Source organism: Eschrichtius robustus, chromosome 4, assembly GCF_028021215.1.
Source record: "Eschrichtius robustus isolate mEscRob2 chromosome 4, mEscRob2.pri, whole genome shotgun sequence".
NCBI classification, from domain to species: Eukaryota; Metazoa; Chordata; class Mammalia; order Artiodactyla; family Eschrichtiidae; genus Eschrichtius; species Eschrichtius robustus.
Window position 1 is genome coordinate 125,518,574 of NC_090827.1, and position 22,863 is coordinate 125,541,436.

At 39.4% G+C, this 22,863-nt stretch overlaps 1 protein-coding gene and 1 pseudogene across 9 annotated transcripts in view; both read left to right on the plus strand.

Annotated features, from left to right (window-relative positions):
- Window positions 1-22,863, plus strand: part of ANK2 (ankyrin 2) — a 347,463-nt gene that overhangs the window by 285,931 nt on the left and 38,669 nt on the right. For all 9 annotated transcript variants that reach the window (XM_068543335.1, XM_068543343.1, XM_068543341.1 and 6 more), the window contains 5 exons: window positions 11,758-11,982; window positions 14,749-14,903; window positions 17,433-17,644; window positions 17,949-18,153; window positions 20,283-20,379. In XM_068543335.1, the coding sequence (XP_068399436.1) occupies window positions 11,758-11,982; window positions 14,749-14,903; window positions 17,433-17,644; window positions 17,949-18,153; window positions 20,283-20,379 (894 nt within the window). The remainder of the gene's footprint in view (window positions 1-11,757; window positions 11,983-14,748; window positions 14,904-17,432; window positions 17,645-17,948; window positions 18,154-20,282; window positions 20,380-22,863) is intronic.
- LOC137764310 (ER membrane protein complex subunit 3 pseudogene) lies at window positions 8,729-9,720 on the plus strand (annotated as a pseudogene).

A 22,863-nucleotide genomic window follows, 5' to 3' on the forward strand; every position in this document is an offset into this window, starting at 1 on the left:
TTATTTGAATCTGATTGGCTTAGGGTGTTTTCTTGCTAAATTTGTAAACATTTTTGTTCATTTTTACTATCTTCTCAAAACGTACCACTTTCACTCTTCCATTCATTCACTATTCAACAATTATTTATTAACTACCTACTATGTGCTCTATTTACATTGTGCTAGGCACTGGGGGGACACAGGAAGAAATATGGAGAACAAGGTCATTGCCATTGTGGCACTAATATGGCTCCTATATATGGTTTAATTCATTTCTCATTGACCAGGAAAGTAAGTGATTCTGAGTAAGTGAAACCATCATGTGACATTTGGGGCTTAGACTGTGAGCATCTTGGCAGCAGCAACTACGTCTTTACTTTCTGTATTCTCACTCAGTTCCTAGCAGGGCACCTGGCATTTACTAGGAGGGTAACAAATTGTTGCATGAAAAGGGGTGTGGAAATTATGGAGTAAATGAGAACAAAAGAGAATTTTAAAAGGATCAGTCAATGACACAAAATCAGAGAAAGTAATCAAACATATAGTTACTTTAACATTGTTACAGCCAAGAACATAGCTACTTCAATTCATTCCTTAGAGCAGCGGTCTCTAACGTTTTTGGCACCAGGGACCAGTTTCATGGAAGACAGTTTTTCCACAGACAGTGGTCAGGGGGATGGTTTTGGGATGATTCAAGTGCATTACATTTACTGTGCCCTTTATTTCTATTATTATTACATTGTAATATATAATGGAATAATTACACAACTCACCATAATGCTGACAGGAGGCGGAGCTCAGGCAGTAATGCAAGCGATGGGGAGCGGCTGTAAATACAGATGAAGCTTCACTCATTTGCCCGCCGCTCACCTCCTGCTGTGCAGCCTTGTTCCTAACAAGCCATGGACAGATACCGGTTCATGGCCCGGGGGCTGGGGACCCCTGCCTTAGAGAATGCACCTCTAGAAGATATTCTAAATGGAGATGTTATATAGGCCATAAGCCGTCACTGGAATAAACATAGTGGAAATATAACAGCATGTAACATGAAATAGGAAATTCCCTAAATGGCTTCAAATGTTACAAATAGTATTGAAGATTGATAATATTAAGCAGATGTATTACAGTTCCTTACTAGTTTGAGTCCCTGTTCTTCACCAGTGCTGCTAATATTCAAAAGATGAAACAAAATCAGAGAAAGTAGAGAAAGTCAGAAACGTAGCAATGAGTTTGGAACAGCACTGGTTGAAACTTAAGTCACTTTTTTCTAGTTTTTATAAAAATCAACATAAATATCATAGTCAAAAGAAAATAGTAAAATGGAAAAGAAACCTTTATAGTCATCTAGAAGCGTTACCAGTTCTCTCATTCTTTTGAGCAATAGTGCATTTTAAAAAGCAAATAGAAAATAAATTTTTTTAACATCTTTATTGGAGTATAATTGCTTTACAATGGTGTGTTAGTTTCTGCTTTATAACAAAGTGAATCAGTTATACATATGCATATGTTCCCATATCTCTTCCCTCTTGCGTCTCCCTCCCTCCCACCCTCCCTATCCCACCCCTCTAGGTGGTCACAAAGCACCAAGCTGATCTCCCTGTGCTATGCAGCTGCTTCCCACTAGCTATCTATTTTACGTTTGGTAGTGTATACATGTCCATGCCACTCTCTCACTTTGTGACAGCTTACCCTTCCCCCTCCCCATATCCTCAAGTCCATTCTTTAGTAGGTCTGTGGCTTTATTCCCGTCTTGCCCCTAGGTTCTTCATGACCTTTTTTTTTTTCTTCTTAGATTCCACATATATGTGTTAGAATATGGTATTTGTTTTTCTCTTTCTGACTTACTTCACTCTGTATGATAGACTCTAGGTCCATCCACCTCACTACAAATATCTCGATTTCGTTTCTTTTTATGCCGGAGTAATATTCCATTGTATATATGTGCGACATCTTCTTTATCCATTCATCTGTTTATGGACACGTAGGTTGCTTCCACGTCCTGGCTATTGTAAATAGAGCTGCAATGAACATTTTGGTACATGACACTTTATGAATTATGGTTTTCTCAGGATATATGCCCAGTAGTGGGATTGCTGGGTCGTATGGTAGTTCTATTTTTAGTTTTTTAAGGAACCTCCATACTGTTCTCCATAGTGGCTGTATCAATTTACATTCCCACCAACAGTGCAAAAGTGTTCCCTTTTCTCCACACCCTCTCCAGCATTTATTGTTTCTAGATTTTTTGATGATGGCCATTCTGACTGGTGTGAGATGATATCTCATTGTAGTTTTGATTTGCATTTCTCTAATGATTAATGATGTTGAGCATTCTTTCATGTGTTTGTTGGCAATCTGTATATCTTCTTTGGAGAAATGTCTATTTAGGTCTTCTGTCCATTTTTGGATTGTGTTGTTTGTTTTTTTGTTATTGAGCTGCATGAGCTGCTTGTGAATTTTGGAGATTAATCCTTTATCAGTTGCTTCATTTACGAATATTTTCTCCCATTCTGAGGGTTGTCTTTTGGTCTTGTTTATGGTTTCCTTTGCTGTGCAAAAGCTTTTAAGTTTCATTAGGTCCCATTTGTTTATTTGTGTTTTTATTTCCATTTCTCTAGGAGCTGGGTCAAAAAGGATCTTGCTGTGATTAATGTCATAGAGTGTTCTGCCTATGTTTTCCTCTAAGAGTTTTATAGTTTCTGGCCTTACATTTAGGTCTTTAATCCATTTTGAGTTTATTTTTGTGTATGGTGTTAGGGAGTGCTCTACTTTCATAGTTTTACATGTACCTGTCCAGTTTTCCCAGCACCACTTATTGAAGAGGCTGTCTTTTCTCCACTGTATATTCTTGCCTCCTTTATCAAAGATAAGGTGACCATATGTGTGTGGGTTTATCTCTGGGCTTTCTATCCTGTTCCATTGATCTATATTTCTGTTTTTGGGCCAGTACCAAACTGTCTTGATTACTGTAGCTTTGTAATATAGTCTGAAGTCAGGGAGCCTGATTCCTCCAGCTCCATTTTTCATTCTCAAGATTGCTTTGGCTATTCGGGGTCTTTTGTGTCTCCATACAAATTGTGAAATTTTTTGTTCTAGTTCTGTGAAAAATGCCAGTGGTAGTTTGATAGGGATTGCATTGAATCTGTAGATTGCTTTGGGTAGTAGAGTCATTTTCACAATGTTGATTCTTCCAATCCAAGAACATGGTATATCTCTCCATCTATTTGTATCATCTTTAATTTCTTTCATTAGTGTCTTATAATTTTCTGCACACAGGTCTTTTGTCTCCTTAGGTAGGTTTATTCCTAGATATTTTATTCTTTTTGTTGCAATGGTAAATGGGAGTGTTTTCTTAATTTCACTTTCAGGTTTTTCATCATTAGTGTATAGCAATGCCAGAGATTTCTGTTCATTAACTTTGTATCCTGCTACTTTACCAAATTCATTGATTAGCTCTAGTAGTTTTCTGGTAGCATCTTTAGGATGCTCTGTGTATAGTATCATGTCATCTGCAAACAGTGACAGCTTTACTTCTTCTTTTCCGATTTGGATTCCTTTTATTTCTTTTTCTTCTCTGATTGCTATGGCTAAAACTTCCAAAACTATGTTGAATAATAGTGGTGAGAGTGGGCAACCTTGTCTTGTTCCTGATCTGAGCGGAAATGGTTTCAGTTTTTCACCATTGAGGACGATGTTGGCTGTGGGTTTGTCATATATGGCCTTCATTGTGTTGAGGAAAGTTCCCTCTGTGCCTACTTTCTGCAGGGTTTTTATCATAAATGGGTGTTGAATTTTGTCGAAAGCTTTCTCTGCATCTATTGAGATGATCAATGGTTTTTCTCCTTCAATTTTTTAATATGGTGTATCACATTGATTGATTTGCGTATATTGAAGAATCCTTGCATTCCTGGAATAAACCCCACTTGATCATAGTGTATGATCCTTTCAATGTGCTGTTGGATTCTGTTTGCTAGTATGTTTTGAGGATTTTTGCATCTATGTTCATCAGTGATATTGGCCTGTAGTTTTATTTCTTTGTGACATCTTTGTCTGGTATCACGGTGATGGTGGCCTCGTAGAATGAGTTTGGGAGTGTTCCTCCCTCTGCTATATTTTGGAAGAGTTTGAGAAGGATGTGTGTTAGCTCTTCTCTAAATGTTTGATAGAATTCGCCTATGAAGCCATCTGGTCCTGGGCTTTTGTTTGTTGGAAGGTTTTTAATCACAGTTTCAATTTCAGTGCTTGTGATTGGTCTGTTCATATTTTCTATTTCTTCCTGGTTCAGTCTTGGCAGGTTGTGCATTTCTAAGAATTTGTCCATTTCTTCCAGGTTGTCCATTTTATTGGCATAGAGTTGCTTGTAGTAATCTCTCATGATCCTTTGTATTTCTGCAGTGTCAGTTTTTACTTCTCCTTTTTCATTTCTAATTCTATTGACTTGAGTCTTCTCCCTTTTTTTCTTGATGAGTCTGGCTAATGGTTTATCAATTTTGTTTATCTTCTCAAAGAACCAGCTTTTAGTTTTATTGATCTTTGCTATCGTTTCCTTCATTTCTTTTTCATTTATTTCTGATCTGATCTTTATGATTTCTTTCCTTCTGCTAACTTTGGGGTTTTTTTGTTCTTCTTTCTCTAATTGCTTCAGGTGCAAGGTTAGGTTGTTTATTTGAGATGTTTCCTGTTTCTTAAGGTAGGATTGTATTGCTATAAACTTCCCTCTTAGAACTGCTTTTGCTGCATCCCATAGGTTTTGGGTCATCGTGTCTCCATTGTCATTTGTTTCTAGGTATTTTTTGATTTCCTCTTTGATTTCTTCAGTGATCACTTGGTTATTAAGTTGTGTATTGTTTAGCCTCCATGTGTTTATATTTTTTACAGATCTTTTCCTGTAATTGATATCTAGTCTCATAGCGTTGTGGTCAGAAAAGATACTTGATACGATTTCAATTTTCTTAAATTTACCAAGGCTTGATTTGTGACCCAAGATATGATCTATCCTGAAGAATGTTCCATGAGCACTTGAGAAAAATGTGTATTCTGTTGTTTTTGGATGGAATGTCCTATAAATATCAATTAAGTCCATCTTGTTTAATGTATCATTTAAAGCTTTTGCTTCCTTATTTATTTTCATTTTGGATGATCTGTCCATCGGTGAAAGTGGGGTGTTAAAGTCCCCTACTATGATTGTGTTGCTGTCGATTTCCCCTTTTATGGCTGTTAGTATTTGCCTTATGTATTGAGGTGCTCCTATGTTGGGTGCATAAATATTTACAATTGTTATATCTTCTTCTTGGATCGATCCCTTGATCTTTATGTAGTGTCCTTCTTTGTCTCTTGTAATAGTCTTTGTTTTAAAGTTTATTTTGTCTGATATGAGAATTGCTACTCCAGCTTTCTTTTGATTTCCATTTGCATGGAATGTCTTTTCCCATCCCCTCCCTTTCAGTCTGTATGTGTCCCTAGGTCTGAAGTGGGTCTTTTGTAAACAGCATATATACGGGTCTTGTTTTTGTATCCGTTCAGCCAGTCTGTGTCTTTTGGTGGGAGCATTTAATCCATTTACATTTCAGGTAATTATTGATATGTATCTTCCTATTCCCATTTTCTTAATTGTTTTGGGTTTGTTATTGTAGGTGTTTTCCTTCTCTTGTGTTTCTTGCCTAGAGAACTTTCTTTAGCATTTGTTGTAAAGCTGGTTTGGTGGTGCTGAACTCTCTCAGCTTTTGCTTGTCTGTAAAGGTTTTAATTTCTCCATCAAATCTGAATGAGATCCTTGCTGGGTAGAGTAATCTTGGTTGTAGGTTTTTTTCTCCTTCATCACTTTAAATACGTCCTGCCACTCCCTTCTGGCTTGCAGAGTTTCTGCTGAAAGATCAGCTGTTAACCTAATGGGGATTCCCTTGTGTGTTATTTGTTGTTTTTCCCTTGCTGCTTTTAATATGTTTTCTTTGTATTTAATTTTTGATAGTTTGATTAATATGTGTCTTGGCGTGTTTCTCCTTGGATTTATCGTGTATGGGACTCTCTGTGCTTCCTGGACTTGATTAACTATTTCCTTTCCCATATTAGGGAAGTTTTCAACTATAATCTCTTCCAATATTTTCTCAGTCCCTTTCTTTTTCTCTTCTTTTTCTGGGACCCCTATAATTCGAATGTTGGTGCGTTTAATATTGTCCCAGAGGTCTCTGAGGCTGTCCTCTGTTCTTTTCATTCTTTTTTCTTTATTCTGCTCTGCGGTAGTTATTTCCACTATTTTATCTTCCAGGTCACTTATCCGTTCTTCTGCCTCAGTTATTCTGCTATTGATCCCTTCTAGAGTATTTTTAATTTCATTTATTGTTTTGTTCATCGTTGCTTGTTTGCTCTTTAGTTCTTCTAGGTCCTTTTTAAATGTTTCTTGCATTTTCTCTATTCTATTTCCAAGATTTTGGATCATCTTTACTATCATTATTCTGAATTCTTTTTCAGGTAGACTGCCTATTTCCTCTTCATTTGTTAGGTCTGGTGGGTTTTTACCTTGCTCCTTCATCTGCTGTGTGTTTTTCTGTCTTCTCATTTTGCTTATCTTACTGTGTTTGGGGTCTCCTTTTCGCAGGCTGCCGGTTCATAGTTCCCGTTGTTTTTGGTGTCTGTCCCCAGTGGCTAAGGTTGCTTCAGTGGGTTGTGTAGGCTTCCTATTGGAGGGGACTAGTGCCTGTGTTCTTGTGGATGAGGCTGGATCTTTTCTTTCTGGTGAGCAGGTCCACGTCTGGTGGTGTGTTTTGGGGTGTCTGTGGCCTTATTATGATTTTAGGCAGCCTCTCTGCTAATGGGTGGGGTTGTGTTCCTGTCTTGCTAGTAGTTTGGCATAGGGTGTCCGGCACTGTAGTTTACTGGTCATTGAGTGAAGCTGGGTCTTGGTGTTAAGATGGAGATCTCTGGGAGATTTTCGCCATTTGATATTACGTGGAGCTGGAAGGTCTCTTTTGGACCAGTGTCCTGAAGAGTTGGCTCTCCCACCTCAGGGGCACAGCACTGACTCCTGGCTGGAGCACCAAGAGTCTTTCATCCACATGGCTCAGAATAAAAGGGAGAAAATATAGAAGGAAAGAAAGAAAGAGGATAAAATAAAATAAAATAAAGATAAAATAGAATAAAGTTATTAAAATAAAAAATAATTATTAAGAAAAATTTTTTTTAAAAAGTAAAAAAAAAAAACAAAAACCAAAATGGGCGGACATAACCCTAGGACAAATGGTGAAAGCAAAGCTATACAGACAAAATCTCCCACAGAAGCATACACATACACACTCACAAAAAGAGGAAAAGGGAAAAAATAATATATCTTGCTCCCAAAGTCCACCTCCTCAGTTTGGGATGATTCGTTGTCTATTCAGGTATTCCACAGATGCAGGGTACATCAAGTTGATTGTGGAGATTTAATCCGCTGCTCCTGAGGCTGCTGGGAGAGATTTCCCTTTCTCTGTTCACACAGCTCCCGAGGTTCAGCTTTGGATTTGGCCCCACCTCTGCGTGTAGGTCGCCTGAGGGCATCTGTTCTTCGCTCAAACAGGACGGGGTTAAAGGAGCAGCTGATTCGGGGGCTCTGGCTCACTCAGGCCGGGAGGAGGGAGGGGTACGGATGTGGGGCAAGCCTGCAGCAGCAGAGGCCGGCGTGACGTTGCAGCAGCCTGAGGCGTGCCGCGCGTTCTCCCGGGGAAGTTGTCCCTGGATCACGGGACCCTGGCAGTGGCGGGCTGCACCGGCTCCCGGGAGGGGAGGTGTGGATAGTGACCTGTGCTTGCACACAGGCTTCTTGTTGGCGGCAGCAGCAGCCTTAGCCTCCCATGCCCATCTCTGGGTTCCGCGCTGATAGCCGCGGCTTGCGCCCATCTCTGGAGCTCCTTTAAGCGGCGCTCTTAATCCCCTCTCCTCACGCACCAGGAAACAAAGAGGGAAGAAAAAGTCTCTTGCCTCTTTGGCAGGTACAGACTTTTTCCCGGACTCCCTCCTGGCTAGCCGTGGCGCACTAGCCCCTTCAGGCTGTGTTTACGCAGCCAACCCCAGTCCTCTCCCTGGGATCCGACAGAAGCCCGAGCCTCAGCTCCCAGCCCCCGCCCGCCCCGGCGGGTGAGCAGACAAGCCTCTGGGGCTGGTGAGTGCTGGTCGGCACCGATCCTCTGTGTGGGTATCTCTCCGCTTTGCCCTCCGCACCCCTGTTGCTGCGCTTTCCTCCGTGGCTCTGAAGCTCCCCCCTCTGCCACCCGCCGTCTCCTCCCGTGAAGGGGCTTCCTAGTGTGTGGAAACCTTTCCTCCTTCACAGCGCCCTCCCACTGGTGCCGGTCCCGTCCCTATTCTTTTGTCTCTGTTTTTTCTTTTTTCTTTTGCACTACCCAGGTATGTGGGGAGTTTCTTGCCTTTTGGGAGGTCTGAGGTCTTCTGCCAGCGTTCAGTGAGTGTTTTATAGGAGCAGTTCCACGTGTAGATGTATTTCTGATGTATCTGTGGGGAGGAAGGTGATCTCTGCATCTTACTCTTCCGCCATCTTCTCTGACTCCCCCGAAAATAATTTTTTAAGAATTCCTACTTAGTGGTGGCCTGCTGGCCCGGTGGTGGGCAGGGCGCAAGGGCCGAGGCTGTGGTTTTTTCCCAGGCTCACCTGGCTGAGGGTCGTGAGAAGGCCCGGAGGCGAACTTGATGAGGAGCCCCGCAACCTGCGCCCTGGTGAAGATCAACCCGGCCACAGCCGGCCAGGAGCCGGCTCTCTGTGAAAATGGCAGGGCCGGAGCTGCTGCTCGACTCCAACCTCTGCCTCTGGGTGGTCCTGCCCATCGTTATCATCACCTTCTTCGTGGGCATGATTTGCCACCACATGTCCATCCTGCTGCAGAGTGACAAGAAGCTCACCCAGGAACAAGTCTCTGACAGTCAAGTCCTAATTTGAAGCAGAGTCCTCAGCGAAAATGGAAAATACATTCCCAAGCAGTCTTTCCTGACACGAAAATATTACTTCAACAACCCAGAGGATGAGTTTTTTTCAAAAAACTAAAAGGAAGGTTGTGCCTCCTTCTCCTATGACTGATCCCACTATGCTCACCAACATGATGAAAGGCAATGTCACAAATGTCCTCCCTATGATTCTTATTGGTGGATGGATCAACATGACATTTTCAGGCTTTGTCATAACCAGGGTCCTGTTTCCACTGACCCTCTGTTTTAAGCCTATGCTACAGCAAGAAATTGAACTACTCACATTAGATGCCTCCTGGGTGAGTTCTGCATCCTGGTATTTCCTCAGTGTCTTTGGGCTTTGGAGCATTTACTCTGTGATTTTGGGCCAAGATAATGCTGCTGACCAATCACGGATAATGCAGGAACAGATGACTGGAGCAGCCATGGCCATGCCCGCAGACACCAACAAAGCTTTTAAGACAGAGTGGGAAGCTTTGGAGCTGACGGACCACCAGTGGGCACTAGATGGTGTCAGAAAGGAGCTCATGGCCAAAGACCTCCACTTCGAAGCCATGTTCAAAAAGGAATGACAGACCTCTATTTTTTTGAAGACGAAGCAGGGGTTAGCTGTGTCAGGAACTCGGAATAGCGCTTAACCTTGTAACTTTTGTTTGAGCTGGAGCCTCTTGGAATAAAAAGGGGGATGCATGAGCCGGCGGGTGTGCAACAAGGATTGTTCTTGTCTGAGCCGGGTTCCCCTTTATGTTTGAGACCAGAGGAAACATGAAGAGTGTGTGCTGGGTGACTTGCCCAGAAACAGCTATTTTTGAAATATTTTAAATTTTCATTCTGGTGACTCTAGTAATAAAAGTAAGAGAGAGGGGGGAACTCAAGCTAGTGATAATATATAAAACTTAGCAAAAATTCAGAAATTTCAGAAAAAATGTTGTCAGTTAAACCTAATTATTATGTACAGTCATTCTGAATTCTAAACCACAGTGAACTCCTGGTTTCTTGGGATCCAAAAAAAAAAAAAAAAAAAAGAATTCCTACTTAAATGCTAGTAATAAGAAAAGCAGCCAACATTTTCTCATTGTGATTTGATAAAGACCAGAAATATCCACACTTCAGGATTTAACTGTTGATTATACTCCCCAGTTTGTGTCCCATACTAAAAACTTAGAGGACTGGGTATGAATTGGTAGGTCTAGACCGGCTCCTGCATATGGGAAGAAGTGTGTCGCCTCTCCTCATGGTCTCATCCTGCACGACCTGCTTCAGACAGGCACTCTGGGCTCCTTCACATCCATTTGTATTACTAGCAACAGGGGTTCTGTTTAATAGCATGCTTAATGGGTTGTGTTCTGCTATGAAGAGGATGCTAAGGTATTTTTCCTTCACTTATCTAAAAATAACATAAATGTATTGTGTTTCTATCCCATAACTTACTTTGATGATACACCTTTGAAATGTTTTACATGTTATCATTCATGCAATATCTAGATGTGATGAATCTGGTATAGTTCTGTGCTGGTTAAGCTATCAGTAGATCCATAATACACCTATATGGTGCTTTCCTCTTTCTGTTTTGGTATAAAAAGCTTGCAAATGTAAGAATTGGGAAAGACAGTAATGTTATTTGTGTAAGGGTGTGCACACTGTGTGTGTCTTTGTGTATATGTGTATGACCATCAGATTGCCTGGTTTAATTTTTCCTCCTTGACCAAGTGCGTGCCTCCAAGTCTTTAATGAGTGTTACACTAACATAGTGAGAAGAACTCAAACTAAGCTGCAGAAACAGCCCAAAGGAAACAACTTCAAAGCTAAGACAAACCCTTTCTCTTGGTACACTTAAAATAAACAAACCAAGTCACCTTGGATCATTATTCCCCTATTTACAAGTAATTAGCTTGGCAAAAAAGGAGCAAAAATAATAGAGATGCCTTTACATGTCTAAATTACTACCTATGACTTTCCATATTCAATTTATTATAATTTGGGGAAAATCATGATACACAGATATCCTCCATTAGCATGAACCCAGGTTTTCCCACTTCAAAACCCAGAATAGAGGGTATTTATAATCTTTGTTTCCTATCTACCCCTTCAATTAGAATGGTATAGCAGAGAGATTTCTACGTAAGAAGTGAAAAAGTGCATTTTAACCAGTAAATTGGTTCTATCCAAAACATTTGATTATTTTGCTTTTCCTCTTTTTTTTTAGAATGTAATGAGTTAAAAACCTGCATCCTGGGTAAGACGATGTTGGAGCAGGATGCATGTACATGGGTTTGATCTTGGGAGAAGGCCTGTGAATTTTTTTAGGTCATAGAATTATACTAAAATGATCTGGACAAGATGTAATTTTTAAAAGTCAAGTTGAGTTTACTTAGAAAAGCTGCAATTTAGTCTTTCCTCTCTGCTCTACCCTTATATTATTTCAAAATATGGATTTTTCAGGACACACATAGAAGGAAGCAAACGTATTTGCATTTATAACAAAAGGAAACTCGTCAATATTCTTTATGTAATTTCATTCTACTTTCTAAGTCAATTGGATATATTTTTAATTTACAATTTATATTTAATATTACCATTATCAAAAAAATTAGAACTCTTCTTTAGTTACAGATCAAAAAATACAAAAATTAAAACAACAACCAAACTAAAATAAAGGCATCGGTATAAAGTAAAATAACTTTTAAGGACAAATTTTTGGCCACCATGCATATAAATAAAAAAGAGATGTTTTAAGAACAGAGCATTATGGAAAAAAAAATAACTTGACAAAGCTTGTTTATCTGCCATTGATATTTCTCAACACATCTAATTTTCTATTTTAATTTTTAGTTTCCTGGTTAGTTTTATGGTGGACGCCCGAGGTGGTGCTATGCGAGGATGCAGACACAATGGGCTCCGCATCATCATTCCGCCTCGGAAATGTACTGCCCCAACACGAGTCACCTGCCGACTGGTCAAACGCCATAGACTGGCGACAATGCCTCCAATGGTGGAAGGAGAAGGCCTGGCCAGTCGCCTGATTGAAGTCGGACCTTCGGGTGCTCAGTTCCTTGGGTAAGGGTTTCTGATAAACCTCCCACTTAGTCACCGATGAGCTTGTGTCCTCCACATGAAATCACTAGGATGGAATGGAAAAAGGTACGTCAAAACATTTTGAAAGAAGATTGGCCCCTATGAAATTTTTTTAAGAATTGGAAGTAATGCCTCAATGCTTGACTCCACTTAAATGCCTCTTATTTTAAGGCATTAATGGGTTAAACATTCAGGTTAACTCTTACTCTTTCTCTTTGAATGTGATAGTACATGCTAGACTCCCGATATGAATAATCATCTTTTTGGTCGATAGTAGGAATTTTTTTAATCTGAGATTTAAGTGATGAAGTCATAGAGAAAAAAATACAGTTGGCCCTTGAACAATGCAGGGGTTAGAGGTGCTGACCCTCCACACAGTCGAAACTTTGCATACACCTTAGAGTCGGCCCGTGTGGTTCTGTAATACTTACTATTGAAAAAAATCAGGGCATAAGTGGACCTGCCTAGTCGTTCAAAGGTCAACTGTACTAGTCTATTCCAAACATAAAGTCTTGTATAGTTACAAAACAGAATCATTATCTTAACTTTGGAGAGCAGTGTTCTTTATAGAACATCCAAAAATTTAGTCTATGTGATTTGTCTTTTCTGTTGTCAAAATTGCTACCTTGAGTCTTATAATTATACTGGCATTTTATTTAGGCATAGTGTTCATTAAGAGGACCAAATCAAGAATAACTTTCACCATGCTCATTTTAGCAATTTTGAGCAGAAATAAACATTTCTTCTTTCTTCTGTTTGTTTGTATGGCTGCTATTATATTAAGTGGTATCTCAGTATGCCAAGAAGTGAGTAGCTACTGCTGAAAACTGACAAAACGATGAAGTTTTGGAGGGGGACAAGTTTCAAAATATTTTGAAACAAATCAATTGTATTTAAGTCTCGTCATATCAACTCTTTGTGCTCAAAAACTGGGAGAAAATCCTATTAATCATGAACTCTTGCTTTGACAGTGTCATATTGGGGAGAGGATTTCTTGCTTTACAACTCAGGAAATGTTCTAAAGCCTTGTAATTTGGAGCAAACTGTTAACAGGTTGCTCCAAATTATGTTCACACGTGAAAAGGGGTGTGTCTGTATTTCCCAGTTATGGAAACCACCCCCCCATGTCCTCCTATCAGACAGACCAGAGATTTAGAAGGAGCCTGTGAAGTTCTGGGTTGCATCAGAAGATGCCATTATGGTTGGAGTAATTCCCCAGTGGTTCCTTTCATTCTGTATGTACCAGGTCCTTTCCCCTCCCTCATGTGCAGGTAGTTGTAGGCTTTTTAATACTCGTCGCATCTGTTGAGGAATATCCATGAAAACTTCTGGCCTTGCTATGGAGTCAGAGTTTTTACTATATCCCCAACAGCTCTGTCTTTCCAGTGGAGCATATTTTTTTCTTTTTTGGCTCATGCCCTGGCGGTGAACCTAAGTAGGGACAGATCCGACCCCCACGCTCCCTCCTTCCACGCGCCTCCATTGTACACTCTGGGTCTCTGTTCTTGCTCTTTGTGACCAATGGAGGGGGCAGAACCAAATGCAGTGTGAAACCAAACTTCACCCTGTTCATCAGCTGGTGATGCTGGGGTTCTGTGGAAAACAACACCTGAAGCTTACTTATGTTCTTTCCTTCACTGCTGCTTTGGATGTACTCAGTAAACTTCACCTGCCAACGGCTCCTCCCCCACTTAATGAGGGAGAAAGTTTGGTCAGCCGCATCCTTCAGCTGGGGCCTCCTGGAACCAAATTCCTTGGGTAGGAGTGACTTAAAACAAATTGATGGCTGCTGGCCCCCATTCTTCTCTTTCTTCTGCAATATGATTTCTCTTTTTGTCATTGTGCCCATGACATGTCCCTCTCTATGATTTAAATTCTGTATAACCTATCTTTAGTGGACCATTTCTGACCCTTGTGGTATGTGACTTTTATTTTCGAGTGATGTTTTTCTATCTTTTCCCTTAAAGTGCTGTGGCCTTCATTTTCGTTTAAAGCATGAGATCTACCTAGTTGTACTATGTGCTAGTTATGATGTGATTATGATAAATTTGGAGTCTGTATCAAAGCAACCTGGACTGAAAAATCAAAAGCCTCTCTAAATTTTGAGAGCGACCTAAAAACAGTAGGGCAGTGCATGTTCTGGATCCTGAATATAATAGGCATTGGACACAAATTGGGCTGCCTGCTGAGGTGCTCAATTAGGGCCACACTGTGTACGCATGCCTATTGTTTTCTTGAATGGAGAAAATATAAGGAAAAAAATCCCATGAGTGCATGTCTTTCTAGTTACCAAGTAGTTGACTTTTCTGACATCTCCTCATTTACAACACATCAAATTACGCAGCATATGAGCCATTTTCCCTCTTAAACCATTTTGTCACTTTGTACCTTGTAGAAAACGTTTTAAGAGATTGGCACACCTCATAGATATGCATGTACATTTCTTTTGGTTAAATGTGTTATCCTTACATTTATCAAAGGAGAAGTTCCAGAATGCCACATGCACTCACAGAGAAACATCATTGGCTTAAGGTAGCAGCATGGCCCTGACGATTGGTGCCCCTGAGGTGAAGTGCTAGCTACCGTGGGACCATTTGCTAGCCTCAGGGCTTCAGAGGATGGCCCACTAGGTCCCTGTCCCCAGAAAGAGAAGAATTCCAGGTCACTTTGCAACAGACAGAGTCAAGGTGCTTGTCTCGCTATTGGTTAGCTCCTGTCCACACTGAATGTTCTGCCTTACTGTGTCAGGCCTGTGATCGTGGAGATCCCTCATTTTGCTGCCCTTCGAGGAAAAGAGAGGGAACTAGTTGTCCTGCGCAGTGAGAATGGGGACAGCTGGAAAGAGCATTACTGCGAATACACTGAAGACGAACTGAATGAAATCCTTAATGGCATGGATGAAGGTACTTCATATTAAAGGTTTTAAAAGAACTCTGAAGCGAAAGCATGATAATGATGCGTTTCTTTATGTCCTACGGGCGTGTGTGTGTGTGTGTGTTGCCTAATCCAGCTTGGGTCTGCTCGTCCTTGCACAGTAAAGCCAATCTACTGATCCCGGGTTGTGGTGAAGGAAAGTGCGGTGTTTATTGCAGGTACCAAACAAGGAGCCTGGGTCTTTTGAGCATTAGCTGCCCAGACTCCTTGTTTGGCACCTGCAATAAATGCCACAATTTCCTTCACCACAACCTGGTGTCAATAGATTGGCTCTACTGCACAAGGGTAAGCAGACCCAAGTTTGGTTTAGTAACTAATGTGTCCCTTTGTTATTTTACCACAGCAAGTATTCCGGTATGTTCCAATGGTGATGCATTGGAGTATACAATATATTTGTCTAGTCTTACTTTTGTTACATTTGGGAAAATAAAATCGTTAATAGTAAATATCTCATTTTAATAAAGAGATACAGCCCATCTCTATCTTTAGTGCAAAGTTTTCTAAAACGTGAGATAGAATAGATATTTTTGTTTCATAACAAAACGAACTGATACTGGATAATAAATCCATGATTTTAAAAAATGCCTAACTTGAACGTTTAGATATTTAAGACACTGATAAAAAGTGTTAAGCTTTTCTGTAGGAAAACCTACATATAACCATAACTACTGCATTATAGGATAATATAATTTTTAACTTTTTATTAAGGAGTTAGGAAAATTAAGTTCACTCACACTTTATATATAATTTGAACAGGGAGTTAGGGTTGAATTTCATATACAAACCTACACATATAGTTAAGGAACCTATTTTTCATTAGGGCTTTAATCTCTGTAAATCCCAATTCCAGTTTAGGCCATTTAGCCCCATGTTGAAATATCTTAGTTTGACTAGAGGGAGGTGGCTCATTCTTAGGCCTCCTGAGGTTGCACAGAGATGAGGTCTCTCAGTCCTGATAACTGCAGATATGTTGCACTTTATGTAACTACACAAATAGGGCAAGTTCTTTGCCTAAGTGCCAAGAGCCTACCAGAGTTTGCACAGAGGTAGACACACAGCTGTGTGGCTGTTTGTCAAGTTTTATCAGTCTTCCAGGACCACCGGCTGTAGCTTCAGGTATGGCTCATGAATAGTAAAGTGTAGCCTGACAGCAGCTGCTCTAACATTTCTTTCTGCACCCTGCTGAGATTGAATAAGAAGAGAGGCGAGGCTTACCCTATCCAAGAGGTGGATGGAAGAGGAAATTATGCCTTCTAGATGTGTAGGTCAGCATCTTCCATGCAAGATGAAAAGATCAGGATTCTTACTGATAAAGCTTGTTCTGTGCAGTATTTAGCTGCTTCTACTCCTTGAAACAATTTCTTTTGCTTGCATTTAGTTTAGGATATTTCCATCTGAAGTATTTACCTGTCATTAACACTGCCATCTTGTCCTTGGATGGGGACCCACTCTTATAACTTTTTACATATGTAAAAGGCTCATTCTAAAACAGAGAATCGGATTTGTATGTTTTTATGTTCATTATGTGTGGTAACCTGTTCTTTTATAAGTATAAGCTAGTATTTGCCAATGCATCGATCTTCAATCATGAATGATCAGATCCTGGGACTTCTTACTTTTGCTATCTAGTTATATTCAATAGTTAAGAAAAACATGGTTGCAGTTCATGCCTCTATAAGAATCGTAAATGATTTCTAAAAATGAATAAATTTCCATAATCCCTTAAAATTCAGTGATCCACTTAGTTCAAATTTTCAGCATTTTAAACCAGTCAGATTTATTGTATTGCCCTACATATTTACACTAATACAATTTATAAAGAGCCCAGTATCCCATTCTCCTGATGTTAGATGATCTGTTTGGTAAGTTAATGGTTTCAGGGGAATATTGAAACCCTGAATTTATAGTCACTGATTTTTCTTTTAATATCCACAGTGATTATCTCAGAGACAACCATGCCACTGGAATGAACACACAAACACGAATCTTACCCTTCCAAGACAGATTTTATTCCTGCACTGCTCCCCTGAGAACTGAAAGGGCCGTATTACTTCTTAAAACCACAATAACTGGTTTTTGGGCTAACTTTGAAATTTGCAAAGAAAAGGAGCCCATAACAAATTTCCTCTCCATCATGTTGAGCCGAGAATAGAACAGGTTCATTTTTATTCCAGGTTTGCCCTCCAACCCCCTCATTTACAAAGGCAGCCCTGCAATACCGCATTTAGAACTAGATGCTTTTCTTTCACAGTGCCCTGGAAAGACCTAGTTTCCACAAAGAGAGAAAATGTGCCAGCTAAATGCTGACAGGTCTTCAAAGATTGCAGTCGTTTTTCTGGTGTTGTTAGGATAGCCTTACTTTTTAAATTTTCCTATTATTTAAAAAAGGAAGTGTTTTGTTACAACACCTGTTCACTATTAACTATGCCAGTGAGTCTGCTAGAATGCTTTCAGAAGGAAATCCTTGCTACATGAAGATGGGTCATTTCTTGTCTCAGTGCTGGATAGCCCGGAAGACCTAGAAAAGAAACGGATCTGCCGCATCATCACCCGTGACTTCCCACAGTACTTTGCAGTGGTGTCTCGCATCAAACAGGACAGCAACCTGATTGGCCCAGAGGGAGGCGTGCTGAGCAGCACAGTGGTACCCCAGGTGCAGGCCGTCTTCCCAGAGGGGGCACTAACCAAGCGGATCCGTGTAGGCCTACAGGTATGCCCACATCAAGATGCAAGTTAACTGCACATGGATTTTATTCCAGTGATTAAAAATCAACTTTTCAAATGGGAATTAAATGGCTAAAGAATCAAATTATTCCTGGGTGAGCAAAAGCTGCCCTAGGAGATCATATGTCTCATAAAGTTTTAGATGAGTGTTTGGTAACAGTAGTAAACTTTCAGTTGCCATATTTGAAGCCAGAAAACTGATTTATGAAATAAAGAGCAATGCATTAAGAAATTTGACATGGAATATAATGATATATTGTTAATTTTAATTTTTTTTTTTCTTTTAAAAGGCTCAACCTATGCACAGTGAGTTGGTTAAGAAGATCCTAGGCAACAAAGCTACCTTCAGCCCTATAGTCACTTTGGAACCTAGAAGAAGAAAATTTCACAAGCCAATTACCATGACCATTCCTGTCCCCAAAGCTTCAAGTGATGTCATGTTGAATGGTTTTGGGGGAGATGCACCAACCTTAAGATTACTGTGCAGCATCACAGGTGAGTCACATGTGACTACTGTAGTAGAAAGTTCTGAAAGAAGAAACTTAGATTGTTGTAAATATTAAATTACTTTGGTCATAAGATGCCTGCAAGGTTATATGCATTAATTCAGGAAAGGCACTCTAACTAGGGGAAAGGAAATGAACTAATATTTACTAAATAAAGCCTGTATGCGAAACTTTTAGACACTTCATATACATTGTTGTTTTTATCTCCACAGTAGCCCTGTGAGGAAACTTTAATCCTATTTTGCTGAAAAGGAAACCAAGATTGAGAGAAGTTCCCTAACTTGCCTGAGATTATACCGTAAATATCTAGCAGAGTTGAGATTCAAACCCAAGCCCATATTCCTCAAAACCCAAGCTTTAAGCCTTCTTTGAAGACATCATCCTATACCTGTTGAAAAATAAATAATATCTTGAATAATTATACCCAATAATTCAAACTTTTCTGTCCAGGAATTGGTTATGTCTTTATCATTGATCTGCTGAACTAACTTTGGAAAAACAAAATGAAGGTTTTTAATGATTAACTGAATTTTGGTCTTTTCAATTGGAAATTGTAATAGCTTTCAGTCAGCTACTAAACTCCAGAAAGACATTCCCAGAATATTGGTTGTCTCTGCCAATAATACCACCACAAATGGTGAGAGGTAAAAAATCCATACAAGTAACCTGTGTTAGAACTACATAATTTGGCTGATAATTTCCCTAATTAACAATAATTACATGGTATTGGCTTTTAGTAAATATTCATAGTGTTGTCAGTAGGAATAATGACCATCTCTGCTTGCTTAAGTATTGTTAGAATTTTTTTTTTCATTTCTCCTTCATATTAGCAGAAATGTTTACCCTTTTTTTATTCTCTCTTTCATTCTTCCTTATTAATGTTTTTTCTGTACCCTTGATAGCAAATCATTGAGACTTTACCGCATAAGTTTAATAATATGACATAATTTTAAAGTACATGGACTAAAATGAGGGTAGTGGGAAATCATATGCTTCACCTATGGCCTCCTCCCAATTACTCATTTCTGGTTATTACATAGCATTCCTGGGTATCTTTCCCATACTTTTTGGTCCATGTGTATTTGATTAACCTTCCTACAATGTGCAGCATAATAGAGTGGATGCAAAACAAGTCAGATTGAAAAATGTCCTTGGCACATCCTGCCCTTATAGATGATAAAATGAAGATACCACGTGGGCCTAGGCACCATCTGATCTAGTTATTCCAGCCCTCTGTCTTTGGATGGATTTGTAGTAAACAATTTCTTTAATTTATCTATTAATTTTTACAAATATGTTAACCTAGGTGTTTGGATTTTTCTGTTTTGCCCTGTTATATTTTATGGTCCTGCTTACAGTGTATATTTTAGAGGCCTCCAAGAATAAGTTTCCGTGACCTTTGTTTGATAACTCATTCCCTTCTTTAAGAAACCTTAGTCAACATTTGTTTTCATCTCAAACATACATTTCTCCTGCAGTGCTTGAAGACACTTTTGTCCTATCTATGCCAACTTAATTTCTCAGTAGAAATAAAAGCCAGCATCACCCTCCATAGTGATTTGTCTGTGTACAGAGATCATCCTTTGGCATTCAATCATTTGCTCATTCACTTTGCAGTATTTATTGAGCTCTTAATATTTTCCAAGCACTTTTTTGCCAGCCTTCAATTACAAATTGAGGGGAAATTTTCTTTCTTGAACATAATTGCATAAAATATGAAGTTAAAGAACAAAAGAATATTTGGATTTTTGTTTTAACAACGCATTCAGCTCCTTGGTTGGTCAAAGGATCTTTTAAAATCATCAATTGTATATAATTCAAAATTATCTTCAGAGCCTCGCAATTACAATAAACGCTTTAGCATGTCAGGCAGAGAACAGAGTGCCTAGTAATTTGAAGCAGTTATTCAAATGACCTCCCTTAAATTTAGTTCCGTGAAGTGTGGTGTTTGCTGTTTGTTTTCAATGCGTCATTTTTTAGCATACAGTTTTTAGTCATTTTGCTTCCAATGGATCACCTTGAAGGGTGAGTGAACATAGCCAGAACCACAAAGACTTTATTTTACAATGCAGGGTCTGGAGTTTTGCCTAATTTTTTTCAACAATCATATTATTTCAGGTGGAACCACCCCTGCTCAGTGGGAAGATATTACAGGAACTACGCCATTAACATTTGTCAATGAATGTGTTTCCTTTACAACCAATGTGTCTGCCAGGTATGGTTATACTGCACAGAAAAACCTACTGTGAAATTGTGTGCCCCCGATGTCTTTTATTTTGTTCCTTACATTCTTTAAAAGTCATTTTTTTGGTATGGTTTTAAATATGGTCTGCATTTACCTTCATATTATAAACTAGACCTGCCAGTAAATGTAATAGTGATAATGCAATAACAAAGTACAGCCAGTCAGATTAAAATCTAAAGAAAATAAATGATTGTTGGCTATTACTGTATGACCCAGACTCTGGTTTTAGCAGCCACTGTTGATTTTTCCAGTCCCAAAGGTCTTAGGAATGATAGATTTCCTGCTGTCAACAAAATAGCCTGAACTACTTTTTCCAACAGAATGATAACCAAAACACAAAGCATATCATGGTTTGCTTAAACAGTTTAGAGGTTTTGGTGATGCTTATGCATCATAGCACATTTACATATTGCCCACTTATGTATCACACATCTTTAAAAAGCTTAAGCTATTTAGTTTTATTGCATGTGTATACACTAACTCAGTTTATTAATATGAGTTCTCATTTGCATGATCGTTAATGGATTGCCAAGCATTTTCCCATTTATTTAATTTGGTTACTACAACAACTTTGCGACTTAAGAAGGGCAAGAGGCATTATGTCCATTTTACAGATGAGAAAACTGAAGTTGAGAGTGGTTAAAGCTTAAATTCTTATTCAGGGGGGAAAAAAGATAGATGCATGAATAACAATGCACAGCAATAGCTGGGTGAGGTGACACATGTTTATAGTTCGAGCCACCCAGAGGGCTCAACTTTGAGTCTCCGGTTCTATGTGTCAGTGTGCCCTGCCACTCAGGCATCCACGCTCTAATGCCAGAAAATGACAAGTTCTGAATGGAAAGGTACAAAAGAGGTACTAAAAGAATTCAGAGGAGGGTGTTTGCATCAGGGTGGTCACAGAGGGTGTCTGAGAAGAGGTGACTCATGGGATAGGTAGGAACCTAACAGGCAGATATATAAAAGTGGAAAAGACAGTAACATGAGCCAAGATGCAGAAGGGCATTGGGGGCTGGCAACAGTGGAGTCTCTAATTCAGCAATAATGCTGGAATGTTGGTTAACAACATTATTTACAGAAGGCCTTGTAGGATAGACCAAGAAATCATGAGTTATTATGTTATTGTATTAATAATTTAAGTTTTTCAGACAATTGAAGAAGCAGTGAATAAAGTATAGTTGAATCAGTATAAAGAGGAAGGTAATATTGAGTGCCTGCCAAGAGCCAGGAACTATGCTGAACCTTCAACACATTACAGTAAATGCAATAGGACAGACCCAAAAGGACAGGTATTGCATGTAAATGAGGTACCTAGAATAGGCACATTCATAGAGACGGAAAGTTTAATAGAGGTTACCAGGGGCTGAGGTGAAGGGGAAAATTTGAAGTGATTGTTTAATGGGTATAGTGTTTCTGTTTGGGATGATGAAAAAGTTCTGGAAATGGAGAGTGGTCATATTGCACAGTATTGTAAACGTACTTAATGCCAATGAATCGCACCCTTAAGAATGGTTAAAATGCTAAGTTTTGTATTACGTATATTTTATCACAATTAAAAAGAAGAAGAGAGATGGGTCAGGAACTGAAGGAAAGAAAGGCTAAGAAGATAAGGAAATTTCAGAATACCTAAAGATTATGGGCAATGAGTCGGGGAAGGAGAGTGATCATTGATGGAGAAAGGTTTCAAAGCAAGAGGATGTGGAATAAATCTTTGAAGTGTATGAATAGCAAATTGAGAGAATGGCCATCTGATGGTCTCTGCTTTCTCAGTGAAGTTACCTTTCTGAGGGTCTGAGGTGAGGGGGAAGGTCCAGGGGTGTCATAAAGGTTTAGCACCATTACTGTACTGAATAAAATGGTATCTGAGGAAAAAGTTGCCAAAATATGTCACAGATTTAGCTGAGGCTAGAAATCATAAATTAGTCACAAAGCTAATAATTTCTTCTATTAATTGTATTAAGCAATATTTAGGAGTTCTGAAGCAAATGCAGATTTTTTTTTAAGTGGCTGGGTTGATCCAACTTTGGTGACTATGAGTCCTTTGGAAAAGAATGATGGAATGAGGAAAAAAGCTAGGTAGATTTTGTTGAAAAGAGTTTCAGGAAATGAAATGAAGAACAGGAGGGGCAATCATGGAAAATAGAAACTCATCCAGTGAGATACTTGTCATAATGTCCAATACTGGGCTTATACCACTAAAGGATTCTAAACCCTGAAGGTATATTTCAGGAGATTGAATACTCAGAAGAGTTTCCAAGGGAAAAAATTACAAACACAGTATCTAATAGTTGACCTTAAGCACCTGGTACCTCTTTTTCTCTTCCCCTCACCTGCTTCCTCCTTCCCATCTGTCCTCCTACTTTTCTTCCCTTCCCTATCTTTCTTTCCCTTCCTTTTTACTTCCTCTTATTGTCTCCTTTTCTTGCTCCCTTCTTTTTCCAAGAAGCATTTAAT